At 43.4% G+C, this 20,321-nt stretch overlaps 1 protein-coding gene across 11 annotated transcripts in view; it reads right to left on the reverse strand.

The window, feature by feature from the left end:
• Positions 1–20,321, reverse strand: part of LOC135509634 (pleckstrin homology domain-containing family A member 7-like) — a 202,004-nt gene that overhangs the window by 161,609 nt on the left and 20,074 nt on the right. The window contains exon 1 of one of the 11 annotated variants that reach the window (XM_064930444.1): positions 11,613–11,883. The exons of the other annotated variants lie outside the window; for them this stretch is intronic. Within the exon in view, the coding sequence (XP_064786516.1) occupies positions 11,613–11,749 (137 nt within the window). The 5' untranslated portion in view covers positions 11,750–11,883. Of the gene's footprint in view, positions 1–11,612; positions 11,884–20,321 lie in introns of those variants that run through there. 11 annotated transcript variants of the gene reach the window in all.

Consider the following 20,321-nt stretch of genomic DNA (forward strand, 5'->3'; position numbering starts at 1 on the left):
CACACACGCGCACACACGCACACACACCTTTAAAGAAACAGAGATTGGGAAGGAGGGAGGGATGAAGTCAGAGTGAGAGCGGGGAAGGATCGGGTTAAAGAGGGAGAGAGAGCATGAGAGTAAGACTGCAACAGAGAGAGAGAGCGGGGCTGTTACAAATGGCCCCCCCATTCCCTATAAAGCCCAATGGACCTGGTCAAAAGTAGTACACTGTATAGGGAATAGAGGGGGGATTCCTGAAATACCTTGCTGGATGTAACCTTGACAGCAGACAAGGGGAGGGGAGAAGGCGAGGGAGAAAGGCTGCTGTTGGACCCCGATAAGCACAGAGGCCTCATCACACTGGCCCATCACACCCACTGACAATATGAATCAGTCCAGCCCCTGTGTGTGTGTGTGTGTGTGTGTGTGTGTGTGTGTGTGGCAAAGGCCCACCTGAACTGTTAGTAGTTACTTATATTGCTATTATATAATACATAACCATAAGGGTGGTGATATGAAATTCTTAGAGGTCTATAAAGATTGTGATCTGGCAGAAGAGGTGTGTTTATTGGGGTGGGTGAATGTGTGTGTGTGTGTGAGGCTATTTAAGATTAGGGAGGACAATTATTTTTTTAGGAGCATGGCCTTATTTCTATTACAGCATATTGGATGACTGTCATTCATATTCCATTCACCCAGCTCAATGTAACATCGATAGGTTTAGACTACTACATGATACTCGAATTTGCCCTAAACCCATCATGAGGTTGCTACAACCGAGCCTGCAAAGGAAAGTTTATAACTTAAGTGCAAAGGTCGAGAGAAACTGGAGTAAATCAAGATGACAGACAGTGACAAATTCAATACTGCCTTGCACATTCTTGCATATAACTGTTCTGTGGGGTAATCATTAGTCCAAATACTTTCACTAAAACAAGAGTTTCTATATGACAACTCATGTAGGTCCCTCCCATTTCATTCCGTTTAAAATTGTTAAGGGTGTGCAAAGCGGTCATATATTTTAATTTGTTTAACACTTTTTTGGTGACTACATGATTCCATATGTGTTATTTCATAGTTTTAATGTCTTCACTATTATTCTACAATGTAGACAATAGCAAAAATAAAGAAAAACATAGTCAAAAGTTTAGACTGGTACTGGATATCTATATTCCCAGCCATGTGAAATCCATAGATCCATAGGACCTATGAATTTATTTCATTTGGCAGATTTCCTTATATGAACTGTAACTCAGTAAAATATTTTTAATTGTTGCGTTTATATTTTTGTTCAGTGTAGTTCGACCAGTTGTCGTCAGCAACTGATATTTTCGAATACGGTTGTCATATTGGCAGGTTTGCTAGCAACAAATTATTTAGCAAGCTTCGTGAATTTAACATATTATTTAACTAGGCAAGTCAGTTAAGAACAAATTCTTATTTACAATGACGGCCTGCATCGGCTTGACCCGGACGACGCTGGGCCAATTGTGCACCGCCCTGTGGGACTCCCAATCACGGCCGGTTGTGATACAGCCTGAATTCGAACCAGGGTGACTGTAGTGACACCTCTAGCACTGAGATGCCTCCTTAGACCGCTGAGCCCCTTGGGAGCCCATAAATGAAATCCTCCTCGTAATGAACAGTGTCGAGTGTCCTGACGAGAAGGAAAAATGTTCTAGCTTTGCCAGACAATATCGGCCATCATTCATTTGGATACATCCAAATAAATGTCAATAGAAAACAGCTTAAACCAACGCAAATGGAGCTACTATGCTGCTATTTTGGCTGCAGAGGTTGACTGTGTTAGCCATTGCTAGTTGGCTAATTAGCAAGCAAGGGATAAGAACGTTGCCAGCGAGCAACGAAGTTGAACAAACAACTTGGTTGCGTCTCTAGCAACAAAAAGATGAAAGTATGAATTTGCTTAGAAAAATGAAAAAAATAATTAGTACCATTGTTTTCTTTGGCAACTGTGAGTAAAAGCAGGATAAATGGCTCCATTCTGTACATTACCTTGGAAATATTTACTCCGCAAAGGGACTGCGTTTATCCCTTACATAATGGCTACCAGAAAAAGTCACCACCAACTGATGGTGACAAGGAAATTCAGATCAAGGAGATCAGGTCAATGGAGCCGTTTATCCTGCTTTTACTCACAGTTGCCAAAGAAAACAAAAAAGGTACTAATTATTTTTTTCATTTTTCTAAGCAAATTCATACTTTCATCTTTTTTTTCAGGGTCATTTCATGTGAAAGTGGAACAAAAAAATGTCCATTAAATTCACCATCTACATTTGACACAAATGCCAAATACATGCCAAATCCTTGACATGTGCTACAAGAACGACTAAATTGGCTAAATTCTCTTGAACACTGAAACAAAATGTTTGACTGCTGGATCATACAAAAGCAGGTTTCTGAATACGCTTAGTTAAAAGTCCCAAAAAGATGAATGTTATGATCGAAGGATCAACTGTAATAATATAATTAATTTCCTCATCCAGTCAAGACAGGAGGTTAAACCTAGTGATGGGCAAATGAGGTCTCTGAACCTAACAATAGATGAGACAATAGATGAGACAATTTGAAAAATTAGAGATCTTTGTTGAACAGAACAAAGAGCACCTACGCAGTTATGAGATGAGTGAGAAAGCGAGAGAGGTGTCAGACTGTATGCAGTGCTACAATCAACCTGTTGAGTTGCTGTTGTAATGTGGCTTACAATCCTACATGAAAGAGCATTAACTTTGCAACAATAGCACGAGTATTTGGAGAGATTTGGACTCAACTTTCACTTATTATTTCTGTGGCTCCATATAGAAAATGGCAAATCTTCTACATCCTGATCTTTTTGTCAGAGCCTCCCTGGGGCCATACTTTAAAAAAACATTAAAGTTTCTCCATCTCAAAAAGAGTATCATCCAATTAAAATAGTAGATTAACTTGCACATGATAAAACGTTACATCACAGCCAAAACACTCCTCAATGTCTAATCAAATGGCTAACCATACTATTTGCATTGCTCCCCCCCTTTTACACTGCTGCTACTCTGTTATTATCTATGCATAGTCACTTTAATAACTCTACCTACATGTACACTACCGTTCAAAAGTTTGGGGTCACTTAGAAATGTCCTTGTTTTTGAAAGAAAAGCAATTTTTTGTCCATTAAAATATCAAAATTGGGCCTCCCGAGTGGTGCAGTGGTCTAAGGCATTGCATTGCAGTGCTCGCTGTGCCACCAGAGACTCTGGGTTCGAGCCCAGGCTCTGTCGCAGCCGGCCGCCACCGGGAGGTCCATGGGGCGGTGCACAATTGGCCTAGGCTGGGCGCAGTGCACGCTGACCAGGTCACGAGGTGTATGGTGTTTCCTCTGACACATTGGTGCGGCTGGCTTCCGGGTTGGATGCGCACCGTGTTAAGAAGCAGTGCGGCTTGGTTGGGTTGTGTTTCGGAGGACGCATGGCTCTCGACCTGCGCCTCTCCCGAGTCCATACGGGAGTTGTAGCAATGAGACAACTACTAACAATTGGATACCACGAAATTGGGAAGAAAAAGGGGGTAAAAAAAGAACTCATTCAAAATATTTTTTAAATAACATCAAATTGATCAGAAATACAGTATAGACATTGTTAATGTTGTAAATAACTATTGTAGCTGGAAACGGCAGATTTTGTATGGAATATCTAGAGGCCCATTATCAGCAACCATCACTCCTGTGTTCCAATGGCACGTTGTGCTAGCTAATCCTAGTAGATCATTTTAAAAAGGCTAATTGATCATTAGAAACCCCTTTTGCAATAATGTTAGCACAGCTGAAAACTGTTGTTCTGATTAAAGAAGCAATAAAACTGGCCTTTAGACTAGTTGAGTACCTATAGTATCAGGATTTGTGGGTTCGATTACAGGCTCAAAATGGCCAGAAACAAAGAGCATTCTTCTGAAACTCGTCAGTCTATTCTTGCACTGATAAATGAAGGCTATTCCATGCGAGAAATTGCCAAGAAACTGAAGATCGCGTACAATGCCGTGTACTAATCCCTTAACAGAACAGCTCAAACTGTCTCTAACCAGAATAGAAAGAAGAGTGCACAACTGATTAAGAGGACAAAGTACATTAGAGTGTCTAGTTTGAGAAACAGATTCCTCTCAAGTCCTCAACTGGCAGCTTCATTAAATAGTACCCGGAACACAACAGTCTCAACATCAACAGTGAAGAGGTAACTCTGGGATGCTGGCCTTCTAGGTCCTCTTGCTCAATTATGCACCAGGTCCTCCCACTCCTCTTTCTATTCTGGTTAGAGACAGTTTGCGCTGTTCTGTAAAGGGAAACATTGAAATTGTTGCATGTTGCATTTATATTTTTGTTCAGTGTATATCTAGACTTAAGGTGGGTTGCACCAACATGGATTAACTCAAACTGGGTTAAATCAAGGTTTATCTAATAATCTTGTTGCACCAAATTTTAAACCTAGTTTTAAATGCATCCTAGTTAAATTCTTCCTCTAATCTAAGTTTGGTATTCACTTTAAACCTAGATTTGAAACCTGTTGCACAAGGATTTTTTTTTAATACAAATATTAAACTTAGATTGGTGATTAATTCTAAACTGCCACTTGAGGGGGTTTAACTGATAAAATGGCAGCATATCTACTGTGGAGAGACCAAATTGACAGAGTTCCTCAGAGAATAATTAGAGAGAGGTTAAATCCTGTTGAGTTTTATGATAATGAACTCATTATTAGTAGGCTATTTATGTGCCCATTTTGTACGACAATTGAGTTTGGGCTTATGATTTGCCCTGCCTTGATACAGCATGTTGCATAACATCATCATTCGTAATGGGCCTGATAATGCAACTTCACTACAATGTTACCGTTAATGTTAGTTTTAACGTGCATTATAGGCATTGATATTTACGCTTGCTAAATATTGGTGGATAGAGTTGTCCGTCGTCATCATAGGGGTTATGGAGAGGGGCAAACTCCTGGGGAATCATCTTGCATATCTTCTGGGTGATAGGATCAAATCCCTTGGATGGAGGCCCCCCTCAGGTCTGAAATAGCCCCCGTGTCTTCTCTGCTGCATCCTTTTTTGGCTTTAAAAAAAATAATCCATCACGCTTTCATCCCATTTGGGTGCCTCTTCTCCGTCACATAAAAAGGGCCTAGGTTGCTTCCTTCTTTTTGACAGTGATGCCTGTCTTTTGATCCTCCGGTAACAGTTACGTTACTAATTTCTTCCATCAGCTCCGACAATAGTGCCATGATCAGGTGGCTAGCGGACAAATAATAAAATGGCTAAATACCGACAATAATATTTTATGCTATCTAGCTTGGTTTATCAACTAGCTAGCTACAGTAGCTAACGTTAGCTAACAAATACATTTTCTGTCTAGTCCTGGCAAATAACAGATTTTATTTCAAAATCAACCAACCCATGAGAACCTTTCACGATGGAGTTGCAGTAGTTTTAACGTTACATTGTTATTATTTTACCAAGGAACAGCAACTTTGTGGCCTCATTTGTCAAGTAGGCTAGCTATTTCGTTTCAACTCACAAAATACCTCTTATATTGGTCTAACATGTCACTAATCATAGTTTAAAAATGTTAAATCAATTTACTGATCCAGAGTTAAAAACTAAGTGGTGCAACACATCTCTGATTAATTATAAACCTAGATTTACAAAACCTACATTAGCTCTAATCCTAGATTAATTTAAACCATGTTGGTGCAACCCACCCTTAATATTTTCTTTCTTTACAGTTATGAGTGTTACATTTTTATGAAAATCTTCATCCATAACCATCAGTTACACGGTCATACGGTAATTGTGCCAGCCCTAAAGTCAAGAACACTCATTATCATCTTACAGATGGCAGTATTTCAGTAAAAGTCAGATATTTTAAAAGAAGTTTATCGAGAGTCCAGACTCTAACCCACATTGGTGAGCATCCACACTAGATGAAAGTTTATCGTTCTACAGTACACCTGACAATCAACTGAGCAACGCATCCTACTGAACGCTGTAGGCCTATTAATGTGGTAACGGAATACAATTCAGTGCATGTTTATTGTTAGTGACATCTGCAAATAATACATGTACTGTACATAATTTTTTTTAATAACTCGTATGTAAAATGTAGCAATTCAACAATAAATGCCGTTTACCCTGCAAATCTCTTACAGCCTCATTGCTCAAGTGGTTTGGAAGTAATTTACGTTTTTCTAATGGTTGTCAATTCCTTTGGATTTTCTTTTTCGCTGTGCTCATTTCCATCTGTGCGGTGCAACTATTCGCAATGCATCAGTGCAACAATGTCATCATATCCAGCCAAAGTGATCACACCAACGCACTTTCCCCTTTCAACTTTCCCCAACTAAATTTCTTATTTTAGTTTTAGGTTAAAAATATATATTTAAAAGACAAAAACCCCCAGGAAAAAAAGGTGTAATTTAGACCATCTTTAAAAGACCCCTGACAACTAATATCATTACTTACATTTAGTTTGAGAAGTTATTTGTCTTCTGTAGGTTTAAACAAATTCCGTTACCAAAAACCCACATCTTTAAGATATTTTCTAATTTTGCTCCCCCGTGAGTGAGGATAACGAAAGTTCACAGAACAACAATAGACCTACTAGTTAGTGTTTCTACTAATAGCAAGGGTGTTTATGAATTATTAAGTGATTAAAACCAGTAATTCTGTTACTAAATCTATAACTGAATTACTGCAATTGTATTGGCAACAATAGGAACTCATATAGTCACAAACTGACACCGGTCATCCACGGGATGTTGAAAATTTGTGGAAATTTGGTCAGTCCACCCTGGCCGGACCAAATCTGAACCAATCCTAGACGTCAATGTTTCACGAGTTTGGACAGCGCAGTAGTGAAGAAAAGTAGAGTACAGTAGAATTCAATACAGTAGAGGACACTAGAGTACAGTGTAATGTACTGTATTGTGCTCTACTAAACATATCTACTCTACTATAGCTACTGAGCCATAATGTGCAGACTTCTGTGATTGGTTCAGATTTGGTCTGGTCCAGACCAACCAAATGTGGTCTTGTTTGGGGGCAGAGCTCATTACAATAATAGCCACTGTGTAGAATATTACCAAAATATGCTAAATAAAGATATGGCATATTTCTTGATTTGTGTACCTATTCAGGATACATCCCCATGAAGAGAATGATATTAATATCCAGAACCATGCATTTCTATATAGTACAGATCAAGGACCCATGATGTAATTCCGTTAATTTTAATTGCTTTAATTGTCTCCTCGTACACTCAAAAGGACCAGCTTGGTATAGGAACAGTCACATGCAATCGCCTCTAAAGGACATCGAAAATGATCCATTCATAAATAACCGAAGTCGCAACTACGCCATGCGAGGTCTGCTAACAATATACAGACAATGTTCTGTTACTATTCTTTCTGGCATTGCCTCTATAGACTTCTATGATATTAACTGCAAAAGGAAACAAACCATAATGCCAAAGAAATGCAGTAGCCTGTATTCAGTTTTTGTTAACAAGATTAAAATATCCTGTTAACTGGGCCTCAGGACTAAAAGAGCAACAACAACAATGTAGAACATGCCCAAAATACACTGGGTTTAGTTTCACCTCACACCGGCTGCCTAACAGAGCGAGGTTAACCATTACAATACACCCCGGGGAGGACAAAAGTAGTCCCTTCGCTAATTGACTGCTTTTACCTCTCCCTCTAAAACGATTCAACCAAACACACAGGGCTTAGCTGTTACGGCACAGTCCGACTGTGTGCCTGACTGCTAGACAGACTGGCTGACAGACTGGTTGATACACAGAGTGACGAGCGAGTGGTGGCGTTGCGCCAAGCCATCTTTTCTTTGCAGTCACTGACAACGGATGGCTGAGTTGATGATTCCTCTCCACATTACACTTGTCACACGTGCCGACCCAAACCAAACTGTGTTGCCAGATGCTTGTGGCCTTGATGTTTTTCACTTGTTTAAAAATGTATTTAACCTTTATTTTATCAGGGAGTCATACAGCTAACGGCTTTAATGACGTGGCAGCTGCGTTCATATAGATACCGGCATATTGTAAGGACCGATAGGAAAGCCGACTGAATAATCTGCTTTCTACTATTTAGCGAGAGGCAGAACCTATTTCCATAGTAAAAGCCAACCTTTTGTATGCATGATGTACATGTCAAAAACAGCCAACCAGTGCCCACGCATGAGACTACAGCAGATTATAGTGAGGTTCATATTGAGCTGCAAAGGAAACTGACAAAAGACTGACATGTAACCAGTTGGGGGGAATTATTTTTTTTATTTTTTACATTGCTTCCTGTGACCAACTCCACATTACATATGGCAATCCAAACATGAATGGAAAAACAAGTCTTTCGCGGTTAGACTTCACGGACATCATCTTTACAGTAAAAGCGCGAGCTAAGGGACCACTAACTCAAGCCTCGCCGCTGAATAATTGACATTCTTTCCAAATATATCAAATCACTCACGCCCATAGCCGATCGAGATCTAAAGTGACAGAGAGGTACCTCAAGAGGACCTGCCACGGGAGAAAAACATGGCGAGAACAAAGTGTCCCTACATCAAATAATAATTTTTAAAAAGCAAGGTTGTTCTTAGGGAAGTGGGTGTTTGGTGTTAAGAGATTCAACCCAAAGCTGTAGTACATAGAATCGTGTTTTTCATCGAGAAGGTTAGATTCATCTTACTAAGACTTAATGTTTTTCACACATTTTCCTGTAAAGCAGGAAAGTCAACAGCAACTCCTGGTGGTGGGTCTGTGTGCAACTGAGGCCAAAAGACAACGAGCTGTTTCTCACACAGAAACCATTGAGGTAACGTTGAATTAGGGTTCCTTAGACATTACATCAGGGTCAAGGACATACAGTAGGTATGTGACGTGGCACACTGGGACATAGCCAGTCTACATCGGCAATATCTTGGTGTTTCTCAACCCTCCCGCTCAGGGGACCAGCTCCGGCACCTGTGGTGTTGCTGGCCGGTCCTTCAAAATGGTTTTCCAACACCTATTTAGTCAGTTCTCAAGGGTTCGTTTTAAATGTAACAGTTCCTGAAAAAGTGTTAGTTTTACTACAAGCAGTCCTCCAAGGAGGAGGAACCACAGCTTCCCAGTCTCTGGCAGAAATATAGTGGGTATGTCCTCGACAGTGTGACACCAAATGTAATTTTCTTCGTCACATACACAGTTCACAGCGGGTATAAAAGCAACGTCGAAATGCCGGGGAAGCGCTACAGTGTAGGCGGAGTCCCACAGAGACAGCAGTGATCCCAAGTCAGTGAGCCTGAGAAAGAGTCAAGACACCTCAGAGGGCATAAATGTTGTGGAACCTCACAGCTTGACATGTCACGCCATGAATGGAGCTGAAGTGATTCCTTATTCTATAGAAAAAAAAGAGGTTTGTTATAAATATTACACTTTGAGAAATCGGAACATTCCGCAATGCTGTGCCCTGCTGAACAGGCCTCTGTTTCTTACACTTTTAAGTGCCTATCAAGAGTCCAAAACGTGGAGGCACAGCAGTGTTCTGGAATATTGGGCTGTCGGCTTTCATAAGTTGCAAATTCTTAGCGCGGCTCAAGCAATTTTCAGGCCAACTGTCAAGACATTCAAAGGAACAGAGGATGCGTACGCGGTGCAGGTGTTGCTTTGGAATTTTGGGGAGTTGCGCGGCCAGGCTGTGCGTCCCCCACGGATTGAGGTCTCAGAGCCGCGTGAGCCGCGTAGCTATGGCGCAAGGGGATGCCGGACTATCGCGTCTCTGGATGCCGGATTACACTTAAAACACTGCCACTACCAGCACGTAATTGTCCTGCGTCATAAGAAAGTAGGAGGCACACAGTTACAGCGGTAGACACACAACCTCAGGGACCCTACCTAAAGACTGACGACACACAGTGGGACCCTGGTCCTGTGCCCCCCGTGGCTAAACAAGATTAAGAACTCACAACGCCCAGGAGAGTAATCGATCTCAGATACCTTGGATAATCCATATCGTTATTGCCTTCCTTACAGTCGGAACAATTTCCATTTAATTTCCATCTCTCATATCTGAATGAAAATGCATAAAAGGCTCATTTCCTCCTCCTGATATCGTGGTGTTGATAAAAATATTTTAAAAAGTAAGGTTTTGCATTTCATTTCAACCCACTGTTTGATGGTGAATAAATCGCACAGTACGTGGAAGCCAAGTTAATAATCAAATGAGTGCCATGGGACGTCAGCCTTAAGAGGCAAGCAGGAATCCGCAGGGACGTTTTCTTATCACTGGCTTGGCAGTGTTGTCTTTGCATATATATTGAATCCAGTGATCTGCCGCTATGTTCAGTAGCAGCAATTGTTTGATTGTACAAATCTAAGTTACACATTTGAATGGACAGTTTGATGGTTTAAAGCACGCGCCAAAATCCTTCCACAGAGGGCCGAGTATCTGACGGTTTTCGCACCTCCCTTATGCTTGATTGATGAATTAAGGGTCACTAATTAGTAAAAATAATAATAATAATAATAATAATAATTCTAGGTCTAAAATGAAAGAAAAACAAAAACCTGCAGACACTAGGCCCTTCGTGGAATGAGTTTGACAACACTGGTGCGAAGGAATCTGGCCCTTGTCATCAATGATTTGCATGTTAAAAGTTTTTCTGAACAGAAACGGGAGACATAGCTGAAGATCGGTCTTATAGCAATGCCCAACCAACACTGCTGTATAATTTACCAGGGTCATTGCCATATCTGTGCCACACTAAAAAGAGAACTGTTAAAATTAGCAATGTGAGCCACATTTTCAAACTGGATTCAACTGAATCCCATTCGAAACGGCCGTCGGACAGATAATCAAATCACAGCTTGGATAACGAGGTCTGTTCTATCAGACTGCTACGATGAGATGGTATCCACCTGGTTTGTGGGCTGGCTTGGGTGAGTGGGAGTGGGAAAAGTGCTGAGCGTGCTGGTAAAGCTGTCAAATGCCTCTTGCCACCCCGAATTAAGCCAATGCTGATGCGGATGCCGTTAGGGTGCGTGTGTGTGTGTGTGTGCGTACGCACGGGTACGTGTGTGGTTGCATGTGTGCGACTGACTGTATGTATGAACGCATGCATGCATGCATGTGTTTGTGCGCGCGGTTGACTGTGTACATGTGCAGTTAAAACAGAAGTGAAGCAATGTCAGTGCCTGTGGAGTGTGATGTATGACGCAGGATACCGCCACACCTCAAAAACAAACCAGGCGTGATGTAACAAGCTGTAATGGAGCAGTTCATTCGCCTCGCTGCTGCTGCCCCGGTCAATATCAATTCATTTATACTGTATCTAACACTACCACTGGGTTGCATTTAATGTTAAAAAAATAATAATAATTAAGAAAAAAAATGAGCGTTTCTTATTGGACCAGTCCAGATAGTACCTCCCTGTTTCAGTCTGTTTTCTTCTGTTTGGTGCCTAAGGAACAAAACCCTGCTATTAAGGTTCGGCAAAACTGAATTAGAAAAATATATATAGACATACAAAATACTGAATTAGGTGCCAACATAAGGAACGTATAAAAAAAAGGTGAAGTATTCTATGTTTACCTGGTGTTGCATATCAGATCCCATCGATCTACGCTAGCGATAGCCTTGGTTCGTCTCGGCCGGGTGACGTGACGCTTGACGGGAACCAGTTCGGGACCCGAGTCTCTAGCCGGGTCACAGCTAAAGCAGGTCCCCATCCCTCAACTCTGCCTTAGGAGGACAAACACGTCTAATCTTTCCACATGTTGCCTTCCCTCTGTTTTCGTCTCCCACACTCTTTGCCCCCTCCTCTAAGTCCCATGAAATGTTTGTCCTCCCTCTCATCCCCTCCCTCTGTTTTGCATTCTCATCCTCTGTCTTCTGTCTCTTCCCCAGTCTTTGTCCTCTCACATGACACCCTCTCTCTCTCTTCCTCTTTCCACTCAGACTCAAAATGCTAATGGTTTTGTGCCCAAGCACTATTTGTCACTTGTCATTCGGGTGACAGAATGCCTACTGTCTCCCATGGCGCAGCATGGACACTGGACAGACGTTTGGACCACAACACTGCATCCATCTGCCATCTCTCCATCACTTCCTCAATCCTTCCATTGTGTGTGTCCTCCTCCACTCTGTGTTCTGTATGGTCAGACCCCCACACTGCTCAGACGAGCCCCTCGTGTTTCTCTATGGAATAAATCTCGCTGAGCAGAAGTCACATGCCCTATGGGCCCAGGTCAAAAGTAGTGCGCTAAATAGGGAATAGGGCCACTTGAGATGTAGCCATGTAGTGATGAACTGGAAACGCCCCCCCCCCCCACCCCCATAGAAATACAATTACTAGAATGGGATTCACTATTCAAGTGGTATGACCCCTCTAGTAACTATTTCTATGACCTGTGGCTCACATGACAATCCCACACTGCATGACGGAGACCCACGCTGGTCAAAACTACATTACGACTCAGAGCAGCCATAAAACTGGGCGGGTGTTATTTTCCTTTCTTTTCGATGCAGGTCTTCATTTGATATACCCTTCAAGGCGCGTTTGTTTGCATACACCTTGAATTGAAATGTGGTGGCTCTATGGGCTAGACCGGATCCGCACCCAAGTCCAAAATTATCACATTCAACTTTCCTAACGTTGTGTAGGTGGTAAAGAAACATGGTTTGGGGTCAGAGCAATGTCCGAGGCATAGACAAGAGATTTGCATGACTTCATTCCAACATAGGAATGCAAAAATCCCAGTAACTTCGTCACAATTCCCAGGTATTCCAGAAATTCTGGTTGGATTTTCTGCCTATTCCCTCCTGATTCCAATCTGGGATTTCTGGAAAACCTGGGAGTTTTGGAACCCTAATTCAATGATGCTCAAGATTATTTAAAAAGGGGTTATCAACATTGTTGGTGTACAAAATGCAATTGACCTCAATGCTCATTGCAGGGCATTTGAAACACTTGGAAATGTGTCCTGTGGTAGTGAGTTTACAACTGCATCCCAAATGGCACCGTATTCCCTATGGGCCCTGGTCAAATATAGTGCACTATATTGGAATAGGGTACCATTTTGGGACTCACTCTAAGACCACTCTGCTTTGTGAGGTGTTGCAAAAGACCAATGGTGAAAGAGAGGAAAGACAACCAGAGGGGAAGCAGAGAAGCATTTCGCTTGATGCCTGGAAATACAGCATGTTAGAGTTCAGGAGATCAAAGCCAAAGTGCATGTTGATTTGGTTTTCTACTAGTGAGTGAGTGAGTGAGTGAGTGAGTGAGTGAGTGAGTGAGTGAGTGAGGAGGGAGGCAGCGAGAGAGAGATGAAGAGGATGGTGTGTGTGTGTGTGTGTGTGTGTGTGTGTGTGTGGGGGGGGTGTGTGTGTGTGTGTGTGTGTGTGTGTGGGGGGGGGGGGGAAGCAGTTACAAAAGGCCCATTGGACTAATACTGTAACCTCAAAGCAATGTTGATATGCATAGCCCTGGTGTAACGTGTTGTTGGTGACTGAACAATAGAATAACAGCATATTTTGGTAACCCTTCTTTCCGGATCGGCATCCATTCTTAGCATTCTTCATAGATGCAGGAGCCTACACAATGCTATTTTAACAGAGTGCAAAGGTGCATCATACCATGGCTGTCAAGTTCTACACACCTAACAACCCGCAAAAAAAATTTAAAAGCATGAATTTCACACTACTAATCCCAACTCTGCTGGTAATTACAATATTGATGGAACATCTGTGGATATATGGGAACCAAACAATTGATTCCCATTCAAAATCCTACTTTCCCTAACCCCAAACCCCTAAACCTAATTCTAACCCTAAAATAGCCATTTTCCCTTGTGGGGACTGGCGAAAAAGTTCACGATTGTCCAAATGTTCTTTGTTTTACTATTATACATTTACTCGCACACATAAACACACCCGGTTACATATTGCCTGTAGGAAAAAGGTGGACTTAACTTAAACATTAAGCGGCAATAGTCTTTATCACTCATTACTTTATCAGAGGCACACAAGACTGAGCGTAATCACACACCGACACAGTGGTGGGATCGGTGTCTTTATGCAGGGCCTCGTACCTGGCCATGCTGCCAACACGGTAAACAACAGCGCCCAGCCCAGGGAGACAACGTACAAAGATCCCACACTGAGCTTGTGCGAGGGCGGTGAGACTAGAACAGATAGCTGGGTGAACCGAAGAAATAAAGCCAATTCTTCTCTGATATCTGGGCTGTTTGGTGTGAGATATATACACAAAACACACACTTATCTTTAAAAGGCCATTCTCCATCTCTATGTGGAGAGGAACAAAGAAGCTCATTTTAACATTACATTTATTCTGAACAAAAATATAAAAACGCAACATGCAACAATTTCAAAGATTTTACTGAGTTGCAGTTCATTTGAGGAAATCAGTCAATTTAAATAAATTGACTAGGCACTAATCTATGGATTGCACATGACTGGGAATAAAGATATGCATCTGTTGGTCAAAGATACCTTAAGAAAAGAAAAAAGGTAGAGGCATGGATCAGAAAACCAGTCAGCATCTGGTGTGACCACTATTTGCCTCATGCAGCACGACACCTTCACATACTGTTGATTGTGGCCTGTGGAATGTTGTCCCACTCCCCAATGGCTGTGCAAAGTTGCTGGATATTGGCAGGAACCGGAACGCGCTGTCAAACACGTCTATCCAGAGCATCCCAAACATGCTCAATGGGTGACATGTCTGTTGAGTATGCAAGCCCTGGAAGAACTGGGCCATATTCAGCTTCTGGGAATTGTGTACAGATCCTTACGACATGGGGCCGTGCATTATCATGCTGAAACATAAGGTGATGGTGGCGGATGAATGGCATGACAATGCGCCTCAGGATCTCTTCACGGTATCTCTGTGCATTCAAATTGCCATCGATAAAATGCAATAGTTTATAGCTTATGCCTGCCCATACCATAATCTCACCGCCACCATGGGGCACTCTGTTCACTATGTTGACGTCAGAAAACTGCTCGCACACACGTACTGCCAAATTCTCTAAAACGATGTTGGAGGCGGGTTATGGTAGAGAAATGAACATTAGGTTCTCTGGCAACAGCTCTGGTGGACATTCCTGCAGTCAGCATGCCAATTGCACACGCCCTCAAAACTTGAAAGATGTGGCATTGTGTTTTGACACAAAACTGCACATTATAGTGGCCTTTTATTGTCCCAAGCACAAGGTGCTCCTGTGTAAGGAGCTTTCGTTTCAGCTCATGAAACATGGGACCAACACTTCACATGTTGCGTTTATATTTTTGTTCAAATGTACATCGTAGTCCACTCTTTCCTCTGCCCACGCAAGACCTTGTCAGTCAGTCAAATAACTAAAATAAGTCATTCTAAGGCTGCATCCCAAATGGCACTCTATTCCTTACATAGTGCACTACAATTGATCAGACCCTATGGGTCAAACGTAGTTCACTATATAGGGTGCCATTTCAACCTAAAAACAAAATCTGTGTCCTTACAATGCTCGCAAGATGAAATTACAAAAAATGATTGTACAGTACTAACAAAGTCTTGGCTTCTTCCTTCACAAATAGAGTTTCATGCAGAGTAGGACAGAAGACCATGCACGCATCATAGCATCTATGGAGTACTCATTAATTATTAGGATATAAAGGCCATGTGTTGCAGGAAGCAAATCCTGGCAGGATAATTTATTTATAAACAACGGACGAATGGGGATTTTTACACTGTAATTTCATATTCACTAAAAAACCTCAAACGAAACTAGCCTCATCTGTCAACAACACACTTGTGTATTAACAAGCAGAGGTGATAAAACAAGTTCTCTTTCAAATATATTACATTCTGTATACAGTCATCCTCCAAGAGATAAAAGATTCGTCCAGATGTATTTAAAAACATTCATGATTAAAATGGCAACTTGCCCCAGGACAACGTTAAAGATGAAAGACTTCCATTTTAAGTTCGCAGTCAAGTTTACGAAATGCTCTACGGGCGCCAGTCATACATACTTTTACAGGGGTCAGGTTGGATTTGTACTGTAATGGAGAATCCGATCTCATTCTTAAAGAAGCGTTTTTAATCATTAGTGCACTGCACACACAGTTTGAGGGCTCAAACAAGTCTCCAGTGGGGCAGCATCAAAATGCATGTGTACAACACCACTGCTGCTACCAGAGACCCCAGCAGGCAACAACAGAGTCATTGTGCCGCCTCTCGCACCACACACAGAGACACAAGGGACCCAGGGCCGTTGTCACGACAGCACTACCAGGCTAGGGATATACTGGGATTAGTACAAAACACCCACACACGCCTCGGTTCAAATACTATCAATTATTTTCACATATATTCGAAGTACAGTACAAGTTTGGACACCTTCTCATTCAAGGGTTTTTCCCTTTATTTTTTTAACCATTTTCTACATTGTAGAATAATAGTGAAGACATCAAAAGTATGAAATAACACATATGGAATCATGTAGTAACCAAATAAAGTGTTAAACAAATCCAAATATATTTTAGTTTTAGGTTCTTCAAGGTAGCCACCCTGCCTGATGAGCTTTTGCACTCGTGGAATTTTTGATAGGTACTGTAAAGTTTTCAGATATAAACTCAGCAAAAAAAGAAAACGGCCTCTCACTGTCAACTGCATTTATTTTCTGCAAACTGAACATGTGTAAATATGTGTATGAACATAAGCTTCAACAACAGACATAAACTGAACAAGTTCCAAAGACATGTGACTAACAGAAATGAAATATTGGGTCCCTGAACAAAGGGGGGGGGGGGGGTTGAAATCAAAAGTAACAGTCAGGATCTGACCAGCTGCATTAAGTACTGCAGTGCATCTCCTCCTCATGGACTGCACCAGATTTGCCAGTTCTTGCTGTGAGATGCTACCCCGCTCTTCCACCAAGGCACCTACCTGCAAGTTTCCTGTCATTTCTGGGGGGAATAAAAGTAAAAGTACTTGTTTTGGACTGTGTACTTGAAAATACTCAAGTACACAGATTTGTTTTAAAATACCAGATTAGAGGTCGACCGATTAATCAGAATGGCCGATTAATTAGGGCCGATTTCAGAACAATCGGAAATCGGTATTTTTGGGTGCCGATTTGCCGATATATTTATTTTTTCACACCTTTATTTAACTAGGCAAGTCAGTTAAGAAGAAATTCTTATTTTTAATGACGGCCTAGGAACGAGGCAGAATGACAGATTTTTACCTTGTCAGCTCGGGGATTCGATCTTGCAACCTTACAGTTAACTAGTCCAACGCTCTAACCAATCAATCAACAACTGTTGTCACTCCAATGTGTACTTAAACATCAATGCCTTTCTTAAAATCAATATTGTCGTTCTTTTAACGTAACGTAACGCAATCAACACTGCTAGCTAGCCAGCTAGCCCCCGAATAGCAGCACTGTAGAAACTATTACACTCGACGGAACGACTTGATTAGTGTGGTGTCAACATCGCAGCCACTGCCAGCTAGCCTACAAAGTCAACAACGCACCCACTGCCAGCTAGCCTACTCCAGCAGTACTGTATCATTTCAATCATTTTAGTCAATAAGATTCTTGCTACGTAAGCTTAACTTTCTGAACATTCGAGACGTGTAGTCCACTTGTCATTCCAATCTCCTTTGCATTAGCGTAGCCTCTTCTGTAGCCTGTCAACTATGTGTCTATCTATCCCTGTTCTCTCCTCTCTGCACAGACCATACAAACGCTCCACACCGCGTGGCCGCGGCCACCCTAATCTGGTGGTCCCAGCGCGCACGACCCACGTGGAGTTCCAGGTCTCCGGTAGCCTCTGGAAATGCCGATCTGCGGCCAACAAGGCAGAGTTCATCTCAGCCTATGCCTCCCTCCAGTCCCTCGACTTCTTGGCACTGACGGAAACATGGATCACCACAGATAACACTGCTACTCCTACTGCTCTCTCTTCGTCCGCCCACGTGTTCTCGCACACCCCGAGAGCTTCTGGTCAGCGGGGTGGTGGCACCGGGATCCTCATCTCTCCCAAGTGGTCATTCTCTCTTTCTCCCCTTACCCATCTGTCTATCGCCTCCTTTGAATTCCATGCTGTCACAGTTACCAGCCCTTTCAAGCTTAACATCCTTATCATTTATCGCCCTCCAGGTTCCCTCGGAGAGTTCATCAATGAGCTTGATGCCTTGATAAGCTCCTTTCCTGAGGACGGCTCACCTCTCACAGTCCTGGGCGACTTTAACCTCCCCACGTCTACCTTTGACTCATTCCTCTCTGCCTCCTTCTTTCCACTCCTCTCCTCTTTTGACCTCACCCTCTCACCTTCCCCCCTACTCACAAGGCAGGCAATACGCTCGACCTCATCTTTACTAGATGCTGTTCTTCCACTAACCTCATTGCAACTCCCCTCCAAGTCTCCGACCACTACCTTGTATCCTTTTCCCTCTCGCTCTCATCCAACACTTCCCACACTGCCCCTACTCGGATGGTATCGCGCCGTCCCAACCTTCGCTCTCTCTCCCCCGCTACTCTCTCCTCTTCCATCCTATCATCTCTTCCCTCTGCTCATACCTTCTCCAACCTATCTCCTGATTCTGCCTCCTCAACCCTCCTCTCTTCCCTTTCTGCATCCTTTGACTCTCTATGTCCCCTATCCTCCAGGCCGGCTCGGTCCTCCCCTCCCGCTCCGTGGCTCGACGACTCATTGCGAGCTCACAGAACAGAGCTCCGGGCAGCCGAGCGGAAATGGAGGAAAACTCGCCTCCCTGCGGACCTGGCATCCTTTCACTCCCTCCTCTCTACATTTTCCTCCTCTGTCTCTGCTGCTAAAGCCACTTTCTACCACTCTAAATTCCAAGCATCTGCCTCTAACCCTAGGAAGCTCTTTGCCACCTTCTCCTCCCTCCTTAATCCTCCTCCCCCTCCCCCCTCCTCCCTCTCTGCAGATGACTTCGTCAACCATTTTGAAAAGAAGGTCGACGACATCCGATCCTCGTTTGCTAAGTCAAACGACACCGCTGGTTCTGCTCACACTGCCCTACCCTGTGCTCTGACCTCTTTCTCCCCTCTCTCCAGATGAAATCTCGCTTCTTGTGACAGCCGGCCGCCCAACAACCTGCCCGCTTGACCCTATCCCCTCCTCTCTTCTCCAGACCATTTCCGGAGACCTTCTCCCTTACCTCACCTCGCTCATCAACTCATCCCTGACCGCCGGCTACGTCCCTTCCGTCTTCAAGAGAGCGAGAGTTGCACACCTTCTGAAAAAACCTACACTCGATCCCTCCGATGTCAACAACTACAGACCAGTATCCCTTCTTTCTTTTCTCTCCAAAACTCTTGAATGTGCCGTCCTTGGCCAGCTCTCCCGCTATCTCTCTCAGAATGACCTTCTTGATCCAAATCAGTCAGGTTTCAAGACTAGTCATTCAACTGAGACTGCTCTTCTCTGTATCACGGAGGCGCTCCGCACTGCTAAAGCTAACTCTCTCTCCTCTGCTCTCATCCTTCTAGACCTATCGGCTGCCTTCGATACTGTGAACCATCAGATCCTCCTCTCCACCCTCTCCGAGTTGGGCATCTCCGGTGCGGCCCACGCTTGGATTGCGTCCTACCTGACAGGTCGCTCCTACCAGGTGGCGTGGCGAGAATTTGTCTCCTCGCCACGCGCTCTCACCACTGGTGTCCCCCAGGGCTCTGTTCTAGGCCCTCTCCTATTCTCGCTATACACCAAGTCACTTGGCTCTGTCATAACCTCACATGGTCTCTCCTATCATTGCTATGCAGACGACACACAATTAATCTTCTCCTTTCCCCCTTCTGATGACCAGGTGGCGAATCGCATCTCTGCATGTCTGGCAGACATATCAGTGTGGATGACGGATCACCACCTCAAGCTGAACCTCGGCAAGACGGAGCTGCTCTTCCTCCCGGGGAAGGACTGCCCGTTCCATGATCTCGCCATCACGGTTGACAACTCCATTGTGTCCTCCTCCCAGAGCGCTAAGAACCTTGGCGTGATCCTGGACAACACCCTGTCGTTCTCAACTAACATCAAGGCGGTGGCCCGTTCCTGTAGGTTCATGCTCTACAACATCCGCAGAATACGACCCTGCCTCACACAGGAAGCGGCGCAGGTCCTAATCCAGGCACTTGTCATCTCCCGTCTGGATTACTGCAACTCGCTGTTGGCTGGGCTCCCTGCCTGTGCCATTAAACCCCTACAACTCATCCAGAACGCCGCAGCCCGTCTGGTGTTCAACCTTCCCAAGTTCTCTCACGTCAC

The sequence above is a fragment of the Oncorhynchus masou genome, chromosome 22 (assembly GCF_036934945.1).
Source record: "Oncorhynchus masou masou isolate Uvic2021 chromosome 22, UVic_Omas_1.1, whole genome shotgun sequence".
NCBI lineage: Eukaryota > Metazoa > Chordata > Actinopteri > Salmoniformes > Salmonidae > Oncorhynchus > Oncorhynchus masou.